Source organism: Festucalex cinctus, chromosome 17, assembly GCF_051991245.1.
Source record: "Festucalex cinctus isolate MCC-2025b chromosome 17, RoL_Fcin_1.0, whole genome shotgun sequence".
NCBI classification, from domain to species: domain Eukaryota; kingdom Metazoa; phylum Chordata; class Actinopteri; order Syngnathiformes; family Syngnathidae; genus Festucalex; species Festucalex cinctus.
This window is the reverse complement of record NC_135427.1, coordinates 11156078-11178676: the sequence shown is the minus strand read 5'-3', so window position 1 is coordinate 11178676 and position 22599 is coordinate 11156078. Positions and strand designations below refer to the sequence as shown.

The following is a 22599-nucleotide window of genomic DNA, read 5'->3' as shown; positions in this document are numbered from 1 at the left end:
TTTTGCACCTGATTTTGCAACCCAGGGGTACAAAGTCGGAAGCACAAGTATTTTTTTACGCAGCCCACACGTCGCAAACGGAACCGGAAACAAACTGTTGTGCAAAAAACAGTCCCGCCTCTTCCGTGGCATATACCCCATAGGAGAATCGCTGTAAATGTAAGTGTTCTGTTTTTTGAACATATAAACAAATAACTGAAAATATTGTTATAGAAAGTAAAAAATAAAAAATAAAGAGAAAGCGTTGCTAAGGAGTTTTCATGTTCAAAAGGAAATAAGAAATAATATCTAGTCATGATCTGTTTTCCTTGCATATTTCGACACAACTCAGTTACTTGCTTACTATATTTAACTATTCATGTTATAATGGCAAAAATCAACATTTGTAATGTATATTGTTTATGAATATAACGTTTAAATAACATAACTCTTGAAGTCAAGCGCATCTACAGTATTTCCACGCCTTTTTCTAAGTATAGTATTGAAATTTCCTCTTTTGTCAGTGGCACTCAATGCAACGTCGTACCGGATGTGACACATTCTCCGCCGGTGTTTTTTGTTTTTTGTTTTTTTGTTTTTAAAAAAAAACGGCGGTCGCTCGCTTTTCCGTCAGACTTTTGGAGTCCTTACTAGACCAGAACTTCGCAAATACAAACTTCTCAAAGGCAAGTAATGCGAATTAAATTTCTCCTGGTGACACGGAAAACATTTGGGCTCCAAATTGACAGTTTCCTTCGAGTAAACTTGACCAACCCGGTTTGTAAGTTGAAGTTGCAGCTAACAAACTTAGCCTCTTTGTGTGCTAGCATGAGTTGGCTGGCTTTGTCGCGTGAAATTACTTTATATATATATATATATATATATATATATATATATATATATATATATATATATATATATATATATATATATATATATATATATATATATATATATATATATGTAGATGTCTTATTTAGTCAATTACACTGCTCTTACTACATGTCCAGTTAGGTCAATTATATCTGTTTTTTTCCCTTTATTTTTCATTCTATTTATCTTTAATGTATTTGATTCATGATTATGGTGATTATATTAGTCCCACAGATATATCACCCTAACAAGATGGTAAGAGTGAATAAACGTCGGACATCCGGCCAACTTTTCTTCGCTCATTTTATATACCTGTTTTTAATATGTCTACCATTTTGGATGTTTTACGACCTGAAGCGTGACATTTAGCAGTATATGTTCTTTTTTTTTTTTTTCTTTTTTTTAATTAGTTTCTTATAATTAACAAATGTAAACAACAATGTTAACTCATCGTTAGAGGTGCAACACAAATTGATTGACAAGTAATCAATTATTAAGTGAATTGACTATCTTGAGAATAATTCAATCGTATAAAGATGTTTAACTTAACTTTAAAAATAATACTGAAAATGATTGACTATTTGAAGATTTCAATCAGGGCTGACATTGATTAAGGGATTCAAACAAAAAACTATCTATTGATTTTAGGAGTTTGTTTGTCTACATCCAATGCAGATGTCCACAAGACTTAAGAAGTGACCCTAGGTAATGTAATGTTTTGTATTCTAACTTCACCCTGCACCTTGCTCCAAAAGGAATATCATGCTGCAGCAGCAGTGTGCCGAGCAGCCAGGACATTTGCGAAAACGTCATCCCGGGGAGAAGAAGCTAAAGGGGAAGACCTTCTACCTGGACAATGTGAAGAAACGTCCTGCGGCCCTGCTTTTGGAAGCCATATCTCTCCTTGGAGGAGTGCGTCATATCTCTTACGATGTTCATCGTCCGCACGGAACAACTGTCAACACCAGAAATGCACCTTTTCTTCTTCTTTCCATAGAGTGTTGAGAGTTTCCTCCACAGAGATGTGAGCTTTGTGGTTACGGGAAGTCAACAGGGCTTGGAGGAGAAAAGGCTTGCAGGAAGAAAGACGGGTGATGAGCCTCAGCGGCCCCTCAATCAGCAAGAAAGTGTTCTTGACAGCAGAAAGCAGCAGCCAGTAACTCCTCGGCCAGTGGTGCGACACCATTTGTATCAGTTAATAAATAGATACTGTACACTTTAGAATCAATGTTTTGATCAACTTGTACTGTCTGACTGTCTTCTCCAGGCTTGTGGCAGCCGAGGAAAAGCCCTGCTTGAAAAAGCCATTCGCAACAATGTAAGTCGCTGATCTGCAAACATTTACAAATTGCACCTTTGCTGTTTGTCTTGAACCCAAATCTTTTTTCTTTTTTTTTAAAGGAGAGGCTGCAGGCGAGCAGCGTGTTGGCAAATGCCCGCTCATGGGGAGTCAACATTGTTCATGTGGATGGTATCCTTTGCACTGAAATGCAACCGATCAGCATGTAGTACTTCTGCTCACAGCAGGTGGCGCCATGCGAGCGCCAATGCATGACCAGCTTCCACATTGAGGCATAAAAGTCGATGAAACGTTTGTCATCCTTAATGTTGCCTCAGATTTTTTTATTTACTTGAAGAAGCTGAACAGTGAGCGTGTCGTGAAACCCAACAGGGCCGAGGTAAGAGGAAAATCATGTGAACAACATCAAAGTGTAAATAAATACTGTCATGAAGAGTGAAAATATGCTGTGGTACCCTTGAAAATTCTGGTTCAGAGTAACTAAGTGACAATGAGGTCTGTTAAGGTTACAAAATGCTACTGTATGTAAATAAGTGGATGTGTGCCTTTTTCACAGAAGACTTCCACCAAGCAGCCTTCTTGTCATGTTGTCAAAGGTTAGTCAAGTTGGCGAAAATATGCTAACGTTTAGATCGGATCTGCTTTAATGTTAGTTGCTTTGTTTTTGACAGCCGCACCTCTGAGATCTCCTTTCCTCAAAATTGAAGATGTCAGCAGGTGAGTTTAATGTGACGGTGCAGTGGATATAAAAAGTCTACACACCCCTGTTCACATGCCAGTTTTTTGTCATGTATAAAAAATAAAACTTTTTCCACTTTGACTATGGTTAATTCTGGACACAGTTAATCTTCCTAGTTAGAAGAGGTTGTGCAACCACATTATCTCAGTAAAGTTTTACTTCCCTTCTCAAAAAGATCTTTATGTTTTTATTTTTTTAATTAGGGGTTAAAGTAAAAAAAAAAAAAGATTTTTATTTATTTATTTTTTTTAAGGTTTTGATGCCAAATCTACGTTCATGTTTTCCTCTCGGCTATCAGGTTTTCATAACAATAATATGATAGTGTAAGTAATATTTATGAATTAAGGGTTAGGTTCAGCAAATTTATCTTGGTCTATTTTTTTTTATTTTTTTTTTAATACACGAAACTCTGCAAAGCAAAGCAACCCTTTCAAGACCTACATAGCCAGTGTGACAACTAAAACAATTTCGGATTAAATTAGCTTGACCCACCTGTTCTACTCTGCAAGAATTCCACACTGGGCTCCAGTGCAGAAGTTTTGGCTCTCCTAATTGCGCCTGCTAACAAATAACACCATGTAACATGACGATCTTGCGCCCCCCCGCAGGGAGCCCGGAACGCAGACGGATAGCATTTCGAGTTGTGCTCCTGCGGAGACGTGTACACTAACAACTCGTTTCATTTCTCTTCTCATTTGCGCTAATTGAAAAGTGCTTTCGCCTAATGCATGTACATTACGGAAGCAAATGAACTGCGACGAAGGAAATTGTTAAGCAGATGAAACGCCAATGTTGTGTTGGTACTTGATTTTCTGTTAAATATGTATTAGATTTTGTTTTTGTACTTTTAATAAACTACTCATTTGATTTGACAGTCATTTAAGTTGTCTCGATAAAAGTCTGCATTGTTTTATGTCACCAGGAAGTACAAGCCCTTGCATATGCAGTCGATGAGCTTCCCCTCGCTGTGCTACTCGGGCCGATTCAGTCCCTTCGAGTCTCCGCCGCCTCCTCGCTTTGAGACAACGACGCAAGGAGAAGATAAATCAAGGTTGGTCGAACAAATTCGGTCGCCTACCTCACGTTGAATTCCACTGTGAATATGTAATGCTGATTTGTATTTTGGATGGTGATTTGCCAGGCCAAAGAGCAAAGCGGAAAGCCGCAGTAAGGACAAATCTCAAACGGTGGCGCCGTGGCCACCGCGCAAAAAGAACATCACTTATTGTGAATGTTGCCTGCAGTCTTTCGCCAACCTGGACGAGGTGGGGAATCTTTTCCTCAATAATGACGAGACTTCTATGCACTTGAGTGTTTGATCTGTGTTTGTTTGTCTTTGGCCAGCACTTACAGTCCGATCAGCATCGCGCCTTTTCGGTGGAGACCTCAAATTACAGCGTTTTAGAGCGCCTTGTGGTCAAAATGGCTCCCGCGTTTGAGCTCAATCCTTCAGAACAAGCTGAAGAAGCACTGAATAAGTGAGCTTGTCGTACATTCCAATTGTACCGTTCTTGTTTACTAAGCACGTTCTAAACTAAATATTTTGTTTGTAGAGTGCCAGCTGCTCCGTCCATCCCAGCCAGTTGTGAACTTGAACCTCTGACTGATGCCGAGATGGAAACTGAAGTTCAGGCCATGAAAGGACAATCCTCCTTCCCCATCCCTTCTCCGGATCCTCCTCTTCAGTCCGCGAAATCACCCGAGGAGCTGGATCCTGTCCCAAATCCAGCCACAACATCAACTGCCATCCAGTGTTCCAAATCTGACGACCTCATCCACACTGCACCTGCACCCTTCCCGGTCCATTTTCCTCCACCACTCTCCCCCTGCCCCACTACACACGACGTGTCTTTTGACCCGAACGACATGCCTCCCGTTCTCAGCCCGCAAGTCACCCACATTGACATGGACCCTTGTAGTCTTTACTCAGAACCTCCTGTCCTCAGTCCTCAAAACTTCAACACTGACGATGACGAATGTGAAATGGAGACTACGCTACATGTGTCTGAATCGCTTCCCATCTCCTTCCTCACACTTCCTTGTGTGGCCAATATGGACGAAGTGAAGGGCACCCAACCAGAGTTAGTTTCAAAGGAGGCCCCGTGTCCGGCAACCCCAAACCTGAAAAAACGCCGCCGGTATTCCAGCTTCGACCACAATCGCAGGAAACGAAAAAGGACGGAAGATAAGGAGCAAATGTGTCCTCCTGTAGGAGACAAACTACCCTCCTCTCCATTTAACATGCCAGGGCGCACGCTTGAAGCAAAATGGTCGCCTGCCGCAAAGATGCCGGCACACTTCTCCAGCCAAAACTCTCAACAATACACCTCGGTGTGCATCGAGCCGGCCCTCATCCCGGATGTAGCACATCTCTCACCGTCCTCGTCCGACTCGGACTGGGACTGCGAGCTGCTGTCTCGCCTGGACCCGGCGCGGTCCGGGTCCCCCCCGGGCGACGCCGCGGCGGGCGAACTGGACACGGACTTCATCCACAGGCCGTGCGCGTGGATGAGCGACGCCGGCTACGAGTCGCGGCTGCACACTGCCCTGCAGCCGGCCACCCCGGCGGGGGAGCCCTCGGCCTTCTCCAGGACGGTGGTGCCAGTTGTTGAGGTACTGCACTGACTGCGCTTTTATGGACTGTCGGTATGATGAACTCATTGGATCCTGTGCAATCTCTTGTAGAAAGTGTTTACAGCTACGCATCGCTCGTCATTAAACAAGCTAGGCAGGCTGCAAAGCAGGCAAGTGAATAAATATTAGTGCAAACATTTTATACACTGTCTGAGCTGAGACAAACAACTCAAACGATAGCAGGGTTTTGGGTGAAGTTTCAGCATCAACCTAAAATGCATTATAAACTTTTTATTATTATTTTATTTTATTTTTTTAATAATACTTTTCGTCGTTTAGCTCCTTGTTAGACTTCAGGAAGTTGTGCAAAAAGTACTGAAGTGTTAAAACGGTGGGCCACTTGAAAGTTTAAATGGTCAAATTAAGTTCACCAAGTCGAGGTTGAAGTGCAATTTAGGTTAATTCTGAAATTTTACCCGAAATCCCAATGTTGCTTACTTTGAGTCACCTATAAACTGCCGGACACCTTCATCCATCCACATCAACTGATCCTGCTGAAAATGGCCTTCACTTCACCCTCAGATATGTAACCCACAAATAATCCAAATTTCAAAATTCAAGCCTGACAGTGTTACTGAAAACGGAGCATTATCTTTGTGAATCTATTTTATGTTTAGATAAATGCAAGTGAAATATAACACCATTTTATTCAATTGGATCAACAATATATGGTTTCCAATATTAGTAATACAAAACTTGGTACGTGTTGCAAGAATCATATCAAATGTATTGTAATAACTACATTATAAACTGGGTCCAGACTTAAGGGACACCCTGTATATTATTTTTGCTCTCAGTGAGTCGGAAGAGAACACATTCATTCTTTCTGTTTATTTATTTTCATCATATACAAAACTGCTGCCAGTGTTTGTCGCACTGACAGTCTTTCAGCAGCTGTCTGGAAACACACACTGGGACTTTAATGAGGTTTTTCTGAAAGGGGCATTATTCAATTACTATAAGTGCTTTGGAGCGGATCCCAATTGAGCTTGTTTTGATGCTCCGACATGCAAAGCGCTTGGAAAAGTGGAGCTCCTCGCACTTGCGTGTAGGATGGAATCGATATGGGGTGGTTTTGACATTTTGGAGGTTGGGCCCAAATGTTCTGACTGAATGTGAAGTGAAATTTTATGTTTTGGTTTTAAATAAATTGTGTTTTTATAATAAAATATATTTTGTTTCTGTTTTTAGAATAGATGACTGTTGAGTGTAAGAAATGATTTACCTGTATTATAAAGATTGGCTCAGGTTGAGAGAGCTAATGGGGAGCAACAAGGTGTGAGCAGGTGGGCAGGTAATGTAACATAACCAATTACATGTTTTTTGTTTTCTTTAAAAGCCACTGGCGGAACCTTGCTTTATGACAAAATAAAAAGGGGGAAAATGAATTTAAAGAATTAAAAATAATAATAATAATAATATTCCCTACTGGCGAAAACGCGCTTTTTCCCTGTTCTTGTTGCTGCGCCAAGCCAAGTTAGACTCACTACCGCCCCCATGAGGCTGGGGTGTTGAAACGCACAGGTAGCTCTGCTGGTTGCTCGGCGTGGTGGAGGGGTGGGGGGTCCTTCCACAAGCAACTCCAGGCACCTTCCAACCAAGTAACTTCCTCCTAAACACGATAACACACACGTATGGATAACGATGAAATAAGAACCGTTTAAATTTTCTTCCACGGACTCCTCTTGAGTGTCGGCGCGCCGAATGAGACCGCTCCAAACGGGGGAACCGCGTTCGCTCGGGCTGGCAGCCGTCCACTGCGCTCCGGTTTCCCGCCTCCTGCTTGCTCGCTTGACGGCACCTGCACCGAGGGGGACACCAGCGGGACTATGTGAGCACCATGCGGGCTGTGAGATGCCTGCTGTTCGCCGCAGTGTTTGCACGCGTGACGGGTGAGCGTGGCTTTTTGAACTGCATTTTGACGAATGTTATTATATTGTGTGTTGAATTGCATTGAGTGAGCATTTGTTTTGGAAAAAGTGTAAATTGCCACCTGTCATAAATTAATACGCACGAAAAATGCTGTGTTGTTTTCCTAACTCACTTGAGTGGCGAGCTGATTGGGTCACTTTTACCCAAGGTTGGGGTAATTATTTTTGACCTACCAGATTAAGTCGCCATTTTTTGATAGTTTTGTTCAACCGAATTTGTGTTAAATTCAATGTAATGTAATGTTGGTGGCGGCTGGACATGTTGGGTGAGATCCTCAACCCAAAGCTCTAGGTATTAATTATTATTAATTAAACCGTTTATCTGCAGTTGTAGTTTATTTTTAACACTGCAGGTAGGTTCTCCCCTTCCCACTGTCAAAAATAAAAGTACACTGATGTCATTTATAGGTCTGAGGGAGGGCTGGCAGCCCCCCGCTGAGGATCTCGTGCAGCCCAAGAGGCTCCTGCAGCAGATCCACTCCCAGGACGAGCTGCTCCACAGCCGCCTCGACACCCGCGTCCAAAACTCCTCGGCGGGGGCGCAGGTGGGTGTCATGAGAATATATCATCTTTCTCTTTCTGTAGGAACACTCACATAAGTCACCTTTAGAGATCAATATTGAAAGAGGACACCATGTTGTTAGAACACATTATACTACACCCCGAGTTGACCCCGCCAAATGATTTTTAAAATTTTACGGACAGCCTGTATTTGATTTCATTTTTCTCAGCCTGTGCATCTGGCCCAGAGCAGCTTCCTGGTGGAGGCCTTTGGCAGCTCATTTGTCCTCGACCTGGAACTCAACCAGTAAGTAAAACCGATCCACAGACTCCACATCATGTCTTTGGCGTCTGATTTTGCACTGACGCTAACCCAACAATCAAATGAAACATCCCCTTATGATTTTCCTCCTCTCATCTCCAGTCATCTCCTGTCGACGGACTATGTGGAGAGACACTTCGAAGAGGACGGGCAGCCGTCGCAGACGAAGGTAACACCAACGTGTCCCTCGCCAAAGACATTAAAGAAGCACGTGCGAACAATCATCTGTTCTTTGTCGTATTCCGGAGCAGAAATAAAACAATAGCGCCGTCTTCTCGCTATCTCCGCACGCGGGTTTCTCCGCCACAGTGCACCTGACCAATCGGTGGACGGTTGTCATGGTAATCAGCAGCAAGCAACAGTGGGTCTACTTGGCGCTGGCGTGAGGGGAATTGAAATAGGCTCCGTTTTCCACAGCTAAACCAAATTTTATGGTGCCACAAGCGATTTGGGGTGTATGAAAATGATATAAATGAGTAGAATGGCAATGAAGAAAGATTAGTACAATAAATGGAAGATAATATGGGAAGAAGAGGGGATGGGAAGTCGACTTTTCACACATACGTATATTGTATTATACAATAAATTAATTTGAAAAATTAAATAAAAAAAATAAATTGTGAGTGAAAATATATATAAAAATTTATATAATAAAAAAATTGTTTTTTTTTTTTTAGATCTGTCACTTATATTTTGTTGTTTGTTGATTTTAATTAAAACAAACTAACAAGCAGTTTTGATATAGTTTTGACAATATCAGATGTACTGTATTATTGAACAATATTGTTTATGAATGAATAATTTTTTTTAATCCAGTTGCCTTGATGACATGTTTGTCGCTTACCATGACAAACAAAAAGAAAAGAGCACCATTTATCAATCTCATTGGCATTTTTAAATCATAAAAATGCACTATTAGACTAACCATATCTTTATTGTTGTGATGGTAGTGTATATTTTTTGCATTAAAGTTTTATCTTTTCTGTATTTTTAATGTTGCCTTGTCACTTAATGTACTCGCATTCAAGTTTATTAATTATGTAATTTATTAATTATGTTGCCATCATATATCAAGGTCAAATAATGTGTAAACAATCATTGCTCTCGAACAGATCTCTGTGGAATTCCATCTAAGAATCTGATACCAAAAACACGAATGGATGCATGATGTCACATAATTGAAGGTTAATCTTTGCAAGGTCCACTTGGGTATTTCAAATATTGAAATTCAGTATACAAATGCAACTTTCCAACTGACTGACATTTCCGGGAAGGATAATTTCACAGCTTTTCACTTTCCTGCCATCATCACCTTGATTGACCTGCCAATAAAATTCCTTCTGGTTTTTGTGTGCCCGCTTTTTTTGCTTTATTGATCCCCGCAGACCGCCTCTATTCGGTGACCGCCGCTCGCTCGCCCATTAAATCTCTCTGACACACAAGTCAAAGGAATTCAATTAAGGCTCCTTTTAAACGTGTCAGTGTCAGCTTGAATACACTTTGACATATGACAACGTCGCGGCTATATCGTCGCCCGTGGCCGGGAAACGAGGAAGGACATATTCCCAAACAGATAACAAGCACAGTTCCATTGCTTTTCCCTTTTTTTGCTACATGCTAATGCACTTGTATGTCCTCTCCACTGACAATGCGTTCTGACTGATTGATGAGGGCTTACTGTGCATCACAATGTAATGCATTTCTGCCCTTGCCAGTGTCCATTATATGGTGAAGGTGCATCTCCTCCTCCACGTTCAATGAGGGGTGCTGCGTCAGGCAATTTCACTACCTCCTTTTAAGCCTTGTAATCCCACCTTTTTATTTATTAGCCCTCTCTGGCTAAGTGCTGCAGGTCGTCCCCACCTCCACTCCTTCCCCCATTTTCACTCTATGTGATGAAAATCATTTTTGCCCTCAACAAACAGAACAGGCAGGGAATCTAAATGAACTTCAGGATAAGACGAGAAAAAAAATCCGAGGTACACGCGGCAACGTCCACTCACATTGGTTTCCTTGTAACTCAACTTTATTCAACTTTGAAACAACCACCGCTGCATAAAAAGTGCTGGGCGTGGAGCAAATATTAGTCATACAACAAGACAACCATGTTTTCTTAAGATGGAAAACCCAGGGGCAGCAGATACAATGAAAACAGCAGAGGCCCCAGAATTGAACCCTGCGGAACACCATTTGTGATTATTTGGTTAGGGGACAAGTTAAATTGAAGGCACCACTTTAGTTGCTAGTCCAATATTGTATTTTACTTTTTTTTTTTCAGTGTTATTATCCATCCATCCATTTTCTTAACCGCTTGCTCCTCACAAGGGTCACGGGGGGTGCTGGAGCCAATCCCAGCTTGTTCCGGGCAGTAGGCAGGGTACACCCCGAACTGGTTGCCAGCCAATTGTAGGGTGTTATTATTATTATTATTATTATTATTATTATTGTTATTGTTGTTCATAATTATAATAATAATGATGATATATTTTCCAATGTTGTTGTTATTGTTGATGATGATGATGATAATAATAATAATATTTTTTTTTTTTTTGAAAAAATTAGACTGGGGTCAAGTTGTAATTTACAATTTTAAAAATGTGCAGAATTTCACAAATTACTTTGTGTTAATTATTAGATAGCTCTTAATATGAAAAGAAAAATGCTCTCACCGACGTCTTACAAATGCAATTGTGCTATCTAGTGGCAAAAAAAAAAGAAAAGCTCAACAGAAAATAAAATATCTCACTCGTTTTTAACGTACAGCAGCTTTTCCCATATTAACTCAATTTTATTAATTATTATGAGATTATTGTATCAGTGGCTAAAAGATGCAGCCATATTTCTTTTATTTTAACATTTTTGTCTACTTTTGTGTTGAGTATGAAAACTTAGAAAAAATAATGTTATTGTAGCTTCTATTGTACATTTAGAACGGATACATATAACATTTGCGATTAATCGTGAGTTAACCATTGAAGTCATGCGATTAATGACAAGAACATTTTTAATCACCTGAAACAATCTACTATTTATTTTTATTTTTTTTTATAATATTTTTTTCCTGCTTTTTTGCCCAGGGAGGAGAACATTGTTACTACCACGGACGTGTGCGAGGGCTGCCCCAATCCTGGGCGGCTGTGTCCACTTGCAGGGGCCTGTGGTGAGAAAACCAACATACTCTCACGTGGACTCAACACAAATGATGTGGTTGCATAAGTGTGCACACCCTCTACTTCCAGGGGGATGTTCTCCGACGGGAATGTCTCGTACGGGATCGAACCCGCTGGCAGCGGCCAGGTGAGTCCCGATTGAATTAGCGTCGAATCCGGCGCGCGTGAAGCCTTTTGAAATTGTCGTCGGAATTTGGCGAGGTGCGATTGTGCGCAAGTGAAAAGTGGAAGGAGAGAGTGGGAAGGGCTCGTTTTCCTTTGGTAATGGAGCTCAATTACATAGACGAGGGAGACGAATCAATAGCAGCCCTTCTTCACAATCGCCCCCCCCCGCTTGTCCTTGGCTTTATATGTCAGATTTTCATAAAGTATTCATCCCCATGCTCCAGTGTGCGAGTGTTATGTGCCATTACGATCGCCCACTGAGTGATCGATTGATTAATTATGCATCAGCCGAGCTCTCCTCACTGAAAGTTTTGAAAGGTTTGATAACATTTGAGATATCTAACGTTTACTTTTACTTTTGTTTTGCTGAGCAGGTGGACCATGTTGTGTATCGCATGCCTTGCATCGACCTTCTGTTTCCACCTCCAGGTAGGGAAGTCAAATATTCCCCTCAATTAAAATATTTTGGGCACAAGACTTATTTCCCCTTCTTTTCTTATTACGTCTTAAATGTTGCAATTGCACTCCGCATCTTCAATTTCTTCTCCGGACATGTCCTCACATTCCCGTCCTGTTCCTGCCCCTTTCATCTGTCTTCTTCCGTTGCCCATGCGCTATTGATTTCTACAGTGGACAAGCGCACCAAAAATACACGGCTGATGACTAAGCCCTCTCTTTCTTCTCTCTCTCTCTCACCTTACCCAGCATGCAGTGTGAACGGCACCCAGCCTAAAGGGCAGACAGGTGGCGGCGCGGGAGACAGGAAGAGGCGGGATGGAGACGACTGGTCTGCGCTGGAGGCGATGGAGAAGCTTGCCAACAGCTTGAGACGATCAAAAAGACAAGTCAGTCATTAGTACTCTGAGTTGTTTTGTTTTTTCTTTTCTATTCATTCGTATTTCTTTGGCGTCCAGTGCAATAAATTAAAACCTGAGGTGTCGATTATGGAGGACCAATACTGCCAAAATTAAAAATAAATAAATAAATAAATAAAAGCGATATAAAAATCTAATAAAAAAATTAAATAGAAAAAAATAAATATAAATGGATATAAAAACAACAAAATATATATATCAATAAATAAATAAAAGTACAAATAAATACAAATAGAAAAAAACATAATTCAAAAAATAAATGTTAAATTAAATATGTATTTATTCATTTATTTATTTTTAATTTTGGCAGTTTTGATCCTCCATAGTTGATTGGTAGCTTCCCCACTTAGGGTTGAAAAATTCATCAACAATTAAGTTCCCCAAAAACAATCACAAACATATATTTGTGTGCGTTTTCTACACTGTCAATTTGAAATAGTTTTTTCATTTTTATTTTTTTTATCCGATCTGAAGAAAAATAATCTCAATATTGACGGACATGAACGAACATTAGTAAGTTTGATCCATTTTCACCATTTTTCAAACACCCTTGCAGGTGCGTCGGGGTCAGCGCACAGTACAGACGGAGACCAAATACATCGAGCTGATGGTCGTAAATGACCACGAGCTGGTGAGCTTTCAAGCCTCTCCGATAAAAAATGTCTCCTCAGCACTTTTGAGCACGCAGTTTCTTCTTCTCCAGTTCGTCCAACAGCGTCGCTCCACCTCTCAGACGAAGAACTTTGCCAAAGCGGTGGTGAACATGGCGGATGCGGTGAGTTCTTTTTCCACCTGCACACACACAAAAGTGGTTGTTTTTTAACTCATTCACTCCAAGGCACTGTTTGACTGTATTTTGACTGATTTTTGCAAGGCACATAGAAAATTGTGTTCTATTGCTATAAAACATGGCTATGTTTCATCGTTTCACAGACCTGTTGAAAACACTGGGAAAAAGAGCTTGTTGCAACAAGGCCCATGCTGATCTCGATCTCATACTCTGCTGCACCCTGCTGGCCGTTTTTTTGTAATAACTTCCATAGCTTTAAGCGAGCTCTTTATGTCTGAAGCTGCATCACCGACTTCTGTGTGCTCTAGAATAAACAAAAAACAAAAAAACGTATAAATACGTTTTTGGGAGTGACGGGCAAAGTATTAAAAACGTATTTATACGTTTTTGGGGTTGAATGAGTTAAATGTAGTACACTATCAGGAAGATGGGATGAAGTCTTCATGACAGGTTGATGTTGTTACCCGTGAATACAGTGGCAAGCTCAGTTGTTTCCATGGCAACCAACATCCATATCAAACAGAACCTCAAAAGTTGCAATTGTCTTTGTTCAACAAGATCTACAAGGACCAGCTCAACACGCGCATCGTCCTGGTCGCCATGGAAACCTGGTCGTCCCAAAACCGCATCTCGGTGGGCGACGACGCCCTGCTCACCCTGCGCGACTTCATGAAGTACCGCAAGGCGAGCATCCGCGAGCGCTGCGACGCCGTGCACCTCCTCTCGTACGTTTTGACGCCCCTCGTCCCCGGGCCGTCGTTTGACTCCGCCCCCGCCCGCCCAAGCCTCACTCTCCTTGTTGTCTCCCTGCAGCGGGAGGACGTTCATGAGCAGCCGCAGCGAGGCCGCCTACATCGGCGGGATCTGCTCGCTCAACAGGGGCGGTGGCATCAACGAGGTGAGGCCTTCACAACTTCTGTGTTTGTTTTTTTTCTCCTAGCAAGCTTACTCGCGTTTGTGTGTTTTGAAGTTTGGCGCCGTGGGTCCGGTGGCCATCACGCTGTGCCAGAGCCTGGGCCAGAACATCGGAATGCTGAGGAACAAGGACAGACCTGCTGCAGGTTACTTAAGTGACTGTGCAAGAACTTTAGTGGGAATGTTTTGCAATTTGTTTTTTGTTTTTTACTTTTGCTCTTCTTTTTCAAAATATTTCAAATCCTTTTTTTGCAATTTACATTTTTTTTTTTACTTTTGCTCTTGTTTAAACTATTTCTAATCCTTTATTTGGTGGATTAAAAAAAATTTATGTATGTATCTATCTATATATATATATATATATGTACACTTTTTATCTTGTACAAAATATTTCAAATCCTGTTTTTGCGATTACATTTTTTTAGGATTTTTTAAATTTTTATTTTATTTTATTAATTTTTTTACTCTTGCTCTTGTTCGAGCTATTTCAAATCCCCTTTTGCCATAAAAAAATAGTATTATTTTTTTTAACTCTTGATCATGCTCAAATATTACAAATCCTTTTTTTTAATTTTAAATAAACTATTTCTAATCCTTTTCAATAAAAAAATAGTATTTTAATTATTATTTTTTCACTTGTTCATACTATTTCAAATCCTTTTTTTCCCATACAAAAATTTAGTATTATTTTTTAATTTTCTTTTACTTTTTCTTGTTCAAAATATTACAAATCCTTTTTTTTTTTTTTTGCAAATTTTTATTTTTATTTTACTTTTGCACTTGTTCAAACTATTTCAGATCTTTTTCAATAAAACGAACTGTATTTTTTTTTTTTTTACTTTTGCTCTTGTTCAAACTTTTAAATCCTTTTTTGCCATACAAAAAATAGTAATTTTTTTTAATTCAAAATATTACAAGTCTTTTATGCAATCTAAAAAAAGTTTTTCTTTTGCACTTGTTCAAACTATTTCAAATACTTTTTCATTACAAAAATGTATTTAAAATTTTTTTTTTACTCTTTGTCTTGTTAAAATATATCAAATCATTTTTTTTTTCAAAATTAACAAACTTAGATCCCAATATACATCGATAATGTGGTGAAATTTTTGTTCTTTGAAATCTCTCAATCTAAGTAGTCCTCTGCCATCTAGTGGTAGAAAGTGGAATTACAACCCAAAAAAATCAGCGCTTTTGACTACATTAGTTAGTTGGGTTTTTTTAAATCAAGAAATAGAATAACAAATGCCTGTTGGAGAACAGACTCAATGCTCTCGTTTTGAGCTATTTGGCTTTGATTTGTGTGGCCAGGAGACTGCAGGTGTCCAGACCCGTGGTTGGGTTGCATCATGGAGGACACGGGGTAAGTACAAATTACAAAACAAGTCTATTTTGCCTATCAAATGGAACTGAACTGTGAACTGTTTTTTGTTTTTTTTCCCACCACCCAGCTACTACCTACCGAGGAAGTTCTCTCGCTGCAGTGTGGACGAATATCTCCGCTTCCTGCAGCAAGGCGGCGGCAGCTGCTTGTTCAACAAGCCCAGCAAGGTGACGAGAGCGCCATCAAACGCTGTCGTTCAGTTGTGCAGGGTGTACCTAATGAAATGTCTGTTATGAACTACATTTAATATTGCAGCTTCTGGACCCGCCCGAGTGCGGCAACGGCTACGTGGAGCTGGGCGAGGAGTGCGACTGCGGCACACTCGTGGTAACGACTCGCTCAATCTCCATTAGCGCCGACAGTTGTAATCATGAACGCGCGATAAAGCCGCCTCGCCGCTCTCGCAGGAGTGCGCCCGCAACGGGGCAAACTGCTGCAAGAAGTGCACGCTTACCCACAATGCAATGTGCAGCAACGGCCTCTGCTGCCGAGACTGCAAGGTTAGTTGCCGACCTGCTTTTTGTTGTTTGTTTTGTGCAAATTGCGACGCGTTTGTCCGTCGACTTCACAGTACGAGCTGAGAGGTGTGACGTGTCGCGAGGCCGTCAATGACTGTGACATCCCAGAAACCTGCGTAGGGGACTCCAGCCAGGTATGAAATATCCCCTCCCAGAAATATGGCCGCACCTTTTAGTCATTTATACAGTAATTTCATAATAATTGATAAAATTGAGTTAAAATTAAAAAGATGTACTGTACTGTACTGTAAAAACGAGTGTGATATTGATTTGTATTGAGGTCATTTTTCTACCACTAGATGGCATACTTGCATTTGTAAGACATTGGTGACAGCTGAGTGCATTTTTCTTTTCATATTAAGAGCTGTCTAATCTTGAACATGAAGTAACTTGTGTAAAATTGTAAAAATACAACTTGACCACAAATATATGCATTATTATTAAATTTATGACTGCTAAATTTTGACATGGATGTGTCTGCTGCATTGCGACTGGAATTCCCCCAATGACATTAAAAGAACTTTAAATTAACTAAAAATTAACACCCTAATTTTGGCACAAACGTATTTGCAAGTACGTTCAGCTATATGTGCAAGTACATTTAAACGTATTTACAAGTTCATTGAAACGTATTAGTATGTACGTTTGAATGTACTTGCATGCTAAATGCTAAAAAGTTGCCATTTTTTCTCGTGCTACCACAGGGTATTTATTGACTTGACAAGTTATTATTATTATTATTATTATTATTATTATTATAAGCATTTGGCGGCCTATATTATACAAATACGTTAGAAAACTAAGTAAACATTGTTTATTTGTGGGTATGCACTTGTGTGGCATTATGGGGGGGAAAAAAGTGAACAGGAATCATTCACTACAGACAATAATAAATCATAAAAATTCCGAATAATCAATGTTTGTTTACTTTATTTTCTAACGTATTGGTATAATGTGAGCCAAATGCCGTAGCATTATGGAGAAAATGCTAACTTTTTAGCATTTAGCTTACAACTACGTTCAAACGGACCTGCAAATACTATCGAACCTATTCAAATTAATGTCTTTACAAATACGTGCGAGCATATCTACTCTCCAAATTGGCAGTTCCACGCTTCTGTATGTATCAACTGGGGTGTGTAGACTTTTTAGAGCCACTGTCCACTCTCTGCCCCGCAGTGTCCTCACAACGTTCACAAACTGGACGGTTACCCGTGCGAGGTCGGTCAGGTAAGGTCGCCCCCCCGCCTAACGGGCTTCTCCTCCGCTTTCCTCCACCGTGACCCTTAACCTCCACCCTCCCCAGGGCCGCTGCTACGGGGGCCGCTGTAAGACCAGAGACAGCCAGTGCAGGAGCCTGTGGGGCTACAGTAAGGATACGCTTTAACACTCAACTGTGCATGAGTTATTTTTCATATTTCCCCCCTTCCCTCCTCAGACGCCGCTGACAGGTTCTGCTACGAGAAGCTCAATTCCGAGGGCACAGAGAAAGGGAACTGTGGTCCTGATCCTGGCGGCCAAGGATGGATGCAATGCAACAAGCAGTGAGTGAGGAAAATGAATTGGATCAATTTGGCTGTTAACGACTTTTGTCTTTTTTTTTTTTTTTTTTCCAGGGACGTTCTGTGTGGGCTGCTGCTGTGCACCAACGTGACCGAAAAGCCGAACTTTGGCGAGCTGCAGGGCAAACTCACCAGTTTGACCATCTATCATCACAACAGATACCTGGACTGCAGGTGAGCATTCTTATAGCAGGCTACATCTTATATATTGATGACTGATGGAAAAAAAAAAGTTCTATTAGGAGTGTGCCAAAAAGTTGATTCTCATAAGGATCACGATTCTCATTTAGTACAATTTTAAATGTCCCCAATTCGATTTTATTTAAATTATTTTATACTGTCTTGCCCTTGTTTGTGGCTTTATTGGGGGCACTGTTGATGTTGTACACGGTTTGGCCACATAGGGGCAATGTGGTAAGGATACACTGTTAAATTGTAGCAACATTTGAGAGTAGAAGGAAAAGGTCACGATCAAGTTATGCCAATAAAAGGTTTTTTTTGGCAGCGTAGGAAGAACATTTAGCGGTGAATAATGTTAAAATGCTTCTGTATACTCTCCTGAAGTGTTTTGTATAAATAGCCGTTCTTTTGAGTGATAAAAGTGCCGCGAGTAGCGCGCTAATTAGCGTTAGCGAGTCAATGGCACTTTCCATTGTGCGTTAGCCTTGAGCTAGCTACGTTCGTGAAACAAGCTAAACGAGTCACTGTGTTAATTATCCACTCTGTATGGTGAGAATGGAACAGAATGAAACCGATACCAGCATTGAACTATTTTTGAGGGACTGGTCGCTGTCTTCTAAACTGTAGGTCGGTCTGCTCAATTTATACAATTTATAACTAGCTAAATAGAGTATCTGTTGTAGTCCACATACTGTTTTGTGGAGAAAAAAAAACACTAATGACAGTTCAAAACTTAATAAATGTCAATTTAAATAAAATAACTACATTTTAATGTCTCAATTTGTCATTCTGTCTTGCAAACCAGACTGGAGTAGATTCTTTGCACATCTATAAATTGATGCAGAAATCATTGTCAATCAAAACATTTTGAATAAAAAACTGTTCAGAATTGAACATTGATTCTGAATCAAATCAAATCGTGAGACGGTCAAAGATTCCCACTTCTACTATCTATGGACATGCCTGCTAATAGTAATGACTAGGTTTTTATTGGCTTTTTCTATCTTTCTTTTTTATTTTTTTGTTGGGATTAATGAAAGGGGTGGCCACGCCGTGCTGGACGACGGCTTGGACCTGGGCTACGTAGAGGACGGAACACCTTGCGGGCCCAACATGATGTGTCTGGAACGCCGCTGCCTGCCGGTCACCACCTTCAACCTCAGCATGTGTCCCGGATCGTCCATCTCGCGCGTCTGCTCCCATCACGGCGTCAGGCTGACACGCCCTCCAAATTGGATTGTTTCGTTTTTTTGGTAGCCGAGAATGACGACGTTTGATCTTTGGACCCTTTCAGACGTGCAGCAATGAGGTGAAGTGCATCTGCGATCGCGACTACACCGGGAAAGACTGCAGCGTGTTTGACCCCATTCCAATTCCCACGCCGCCTGAAGGCCCTGAGAAGTATAAGGGTAACTTGAGCATTTTTTTTTCAATATTTGCATTTAGAAATTGCATTATTTAAAAACAAAAAATATTGTTTCTTTTGATGTTTTTTTTCCCCTTTGACAGTTTTTTCTTTCTTATCATAAAACCAATTTATTACCCAGCCATAATTTACTATTGCACACAAACAAAAACAAGCGTCTTTCTCCCACATGGTTGTATATGAAAACAGCCCATTTTGCATTATTTTATTTTTTTTGTAAAATGCGACAAAAGTGTCATGGCAGTTTTTGATGAATTTCTGCAGGTCCGAGCGGGACCAACATCATCATTGGCTCGGTGGCCGGTGCCATCCTGCTGGCGGCCATCGTCCTGGGAGGCACCGGATGGGGGTTCAAGTAAGAGAATGCACGCATGCACTCCGGCTGCCATTTTGTGAATGCTGAATGCCATCAAGTGCCGGATTGCTACTTGTTGCTATGGGAACTGCTACATCAGAATCTGTCCTGTTTGTGTGTCTCCCCATCTTGTTGCCTTCATACTCGCGGATCCAGAAACATCCGGAGAGGAAGGTACGACCCCGCCTTTGAGTCCTAAACTTCAATCTAGGAAAGAATATCATCATATCAGATTGGGGCTTTTTTTTCGTATAGTTGATCAAATGTTAGTTTGCTCACTTCTGTACTACTTGACTGGCATTCTTGTAATAATTAGAATATTCAATTACAATAAAGCACAATTTTCCCCATTTTATTCATTTTTTTCTTATTTCTGATCACTTCTCCTTGTCTTCCTTTCCTCTTTTTCCTTCTCCTTCTGCTCGTTTCCTCCTCAGATCTTCCGGCGTTTGATCCTCATCCCAAACGACGTCGTCTTTCCCTCTGCATGCAAGACATTCTGAGGCAACATCTCACCTGTGGGAGCCTTCATTTCTCCCTCCTTTCTTTTTCTTTTCTTCTTTCAAATGATGATGTCACTGAGCGAGGCACGACTGACATGTTGCTGTTGATGCTCCGCCTCCCTGCACTTTTAGTGGCAATATTTATAAATAGCAGCAAGTAAGCGCAAAAGGCCTTGCCGGCCGCTTTTGTTCTCATGCAGAATATGCATCAATGTATGAATGAATCTTTTGGGCGTGGATCATATCTATAGTCTGTATGTAATCGAATTATTAATTTTATTGCCCCTTTCCAAAATAATCATAACCAGCCATAATTTTAGCAATTAAACGCCGATATATCCTTACTTTCTCATGAAACAGTAAATGGTGTTCAGTGTTGTTGTCACTCAGAAGGATGTCTTTGCGCCGTGTGTCCACCAGATAGAGTCTTGACTCCATTCGTTCCATTGCACATCGGCCCTGAGATGACATTTACAACAAGGGCAAATTGTTTTATGTTCATGCTGCAGAAACTTCTAAGCAAAAATGTTACTTAAAAAAACAAATATGACAAAAATTGGCTCCAGCAACGGCCATCTTGCAGAAACTTGCAGAACTTCGCTCATTACGTTGCCAATACTGTATACCACATACATTTACAGCCTAATTCTAAATCTAAATGTTTTTGTATATTCCTATTTTAGTTATTATATAATTTTTAAATTAGTTGTCCAATTCATCGGTTGTTGGATTTTTTTTTTTCTGCCAGATATCAGAATCAGCAGATTGAGTTTGTTTGACTTAATTTGTGGCAATAATCTGCAATCTAACAGCATTGACTTGTAATTTTTAAGGTTTGGATTTCCAATAAATACGTTTTCTTAAGAGGTCAGTGTGCGTGAATGTCTTTTTTTTTTTTTTTTTTTTTTAAGTGACAACGTATCTCTCTCTCTCTCTCTCTCTCTCTCTCTCTCCATATATATATATATATATATATATATATATATATATATATATATATATATATATATATTACATACATTACATTATATACATATATATATGTAACATAAGTACGACTGTTTGACATATCACAGCATTTTATTGTGACACCGGAAGTTGCTTCCCGGAAGCGCGGTGTTTTCTCCTGTTCGCCACTTGACTACAGACGCTTGCCCACTCCCAAAAAGTCCGACATTCCTTCCCTTGGAATCGCTGCAGGCTTCGGAACCGACTGGAGGTTGTCCACGTTTGCAACCAGCTCACACATCTGTGCACAGAGGCGTCCATTTTTAAATTAACGACCCAGTTATTACTCTACTATTATTTTCAAGGGTTATTTTTTTTTTTTTTGTCAAGACAATGTTTGCCTGTTGCATCGTCCCCGTGTTCGTCTTGTTCCTGTGCTCCGTGGAGTGCAACCCCAGTCCGCTTACAGATGTAGTCGTGGACCGACGCTTCATTCCCGCAACATGTCCGCGGCAAGCCCAAGACGGAGATCAGGTTCGCTATCACTACAACGCCACATTTCTCGACGGAAAAACTTTCGATTCCAGGTAGGAGCATCTGCATTATTATTTTTTTTCATCCCATTGAAGACTTTTCCTTAAAATGACACGGTCAAGTTAAAGTTACAACTTTGTACTGTAGGTGGCGTCGTTGCTTCAATTTTCGGAAGCGACTTGACACGTAGCCTATGATTTTTTTTTCTCTCTTTAACCCCCCCCTTTTTTTTCTTCCATCCCCTTATAGCTACCAGCGAGGGGCGGCTAAAGTGGGCCTCCTCGGGGAGGGTCGCCTGATCGCAGGCATAGAGAAAGGTTTGCTGGGCATGTGCGTCAACGAGCGACGCACCATCACCGTCCCTCCTCACCTGGCCTACGGCAGCACCGGAGCAGGTAACACTCAACTAGCATAAAAAAATAAAATATATATTTTTAATATCATGTATAAAATTAGAATATAGTAAAGAAGGTCATATACTGTACTATAGTTTTAAAAGAGGAAGTGTGTATATGATACTAAAACAGACACAGGAATGTACTTGAAAAAAAATAAATAAATAAATTGTTCTTGGGATGGTGGAACATTTTAAAAGAGGCTACGTTAAAAAAAAAAATTTATTGTCAATAAAGCTACACTTTTGAAAAAAAAAATGATACTGTATATAATAGCCAAATGTCCCCCCTAAAGATTTCCTGTAAGTTGGATTTCAGAAGGCCAATTCCCAATTTTGTGTTTTTATTAGCTGTTAGGGGTGTTAAAAAAAATCGATTCGGAAATATATCGCAATATTACATCGCGCTATTCTCGAATTGATTCAATAGACGGCTGAATCGATTTACTATTCACTAAAACGTCTTAGGGTTCACACCTTAAGCATGGACGAATGTTATGTTAATGGAACATTAAGCCTTAATATTTTTATTTCAATGCTGTTCAAACATGAAACAGATTACGACCTGTATAAGACTGAAATTTTAGATAAATAAATAATACAT

The 22599-nt window shown here is 40.4% G+C and overlaps 3 protein-coding genes across 6 annotated transcripts in view; all 3 read left to right on the top strand.

Moving 5' to 3' along the window:
- Positions 1 to 69: 69 nt before the first annotated feature.
- Positions 70 to 6696, top strand: dbf4b (DBF4B-CDC7 kinase regulatory subunit). 3 transcript variants are annotated; one of them, XM_077502897.1, is made up of 12 exons: positions 70 to 159; positions 1608 to 1764; positions 1850 to 2026; positions 2120 to 2170; positions 2254 to 2323; positions 2470 to 2531; positions 2712 to 2748; positions 2824 to 2869; positions 3814 to 3942; positions 4033 to 4156; positions 4236 to 4369; positions 4445 to 6696. In XM_077502897.1, coding segments are annotated over exons 1-12 (2061 nt in total). In that variant the 5' UTR covers positions 70 to 157; the 3' UTR covers positions 5517 to 6696. The 3 variants fall into 3 exon arrangements, with proteins under 3 accessions (XP_077359023.1, XP_077359022.1, XP_077359024.1); XM_077502896.1 differs by having other exon boundaries at positions 2709 to 2748; XM_077502898.1 differs by lacking the exon at positions 70 to 159 and adding an exon at positions 540 to 665 and having other exon boundaries at positions 2709 to 2748.
- Positions 6697 to 7016: 320 nt separating this feature from the next.
- Positions 7017 to 20990, top strand: adam11 (ADAM metallopeptidase domain 11). Of its 2 annotated transcripts, XM_077502895.1 has the most exons (27): positions 7017 to 7417; positions 7865 to 8001; positions 8188 to 8264; positions 8382 to 8448; positions 11357 to 11439; positions 11519 to 11576; positions 11989 to 12043; positions 12320 to 12459; positions 13046 to 13120; positions 13193 to 13264; positions 13838 to 14004; positions 14093 to 14177; positions 14250 to 14340; positions 15503 to 15554; positions 15643 to 15742; positions 15831 to 15902; positions 15983 to 16075; positions 16147 to 16227; positions 17273 to 17323; positions 17400 to 17463; positions 17532 to 17637; positions 17710 to 17829; positions 18876 to 19044; positions 19130 to 19244; positions 19526 to 19616; positions 19773 to 19790; positions 20054 to 20990. In XM_077502895.1, exons 1-27 carry the CDS (start codon positions 7366 to 7368, stop codon positions 20067 to 20069), a joined length of 2307 nt encoding a protein of 768 aa, XP_077359021.1. In that variant the 5' UTR covers positions 7017 to 7365; the 3' UTR covers positions 20070 to 20990. The 2 variants fall into 2 exon arrangements, with proteins under 2 accessions (XP_077359021.1, XP_077359020.1); XM_077502894.1 differs by lacking the exon at positions 20054 to 20990 and having other exon boundaries at positions 19773 to 19966.
- A 271-nt stretch (positions 20991 to 21261) lies between these two features.
- Positions 21262 to 22599, top strand: part of LOC144004520 (peptidyl-prolyl cis-trans isomerase FKBP10-like) — a 90926-nt gene continuing 89588 nt past the window's right edge. Inside the window, exons 1-2 of the mRNA XM_077501719.1 lie at positions 21262 to 21654; positions 21851 to 21996. Of these exons, the coding sequence (XP_077357845.1) occupies positions 21461 to 21654; positions 21851 to 21996 (340 nt within the window). The 5' untranslated portion in view covers positions 21262 to 21460. The remainder of the gene's footprint in view (positions 21655 to 21850; positions 21997 to 22599) is intronic.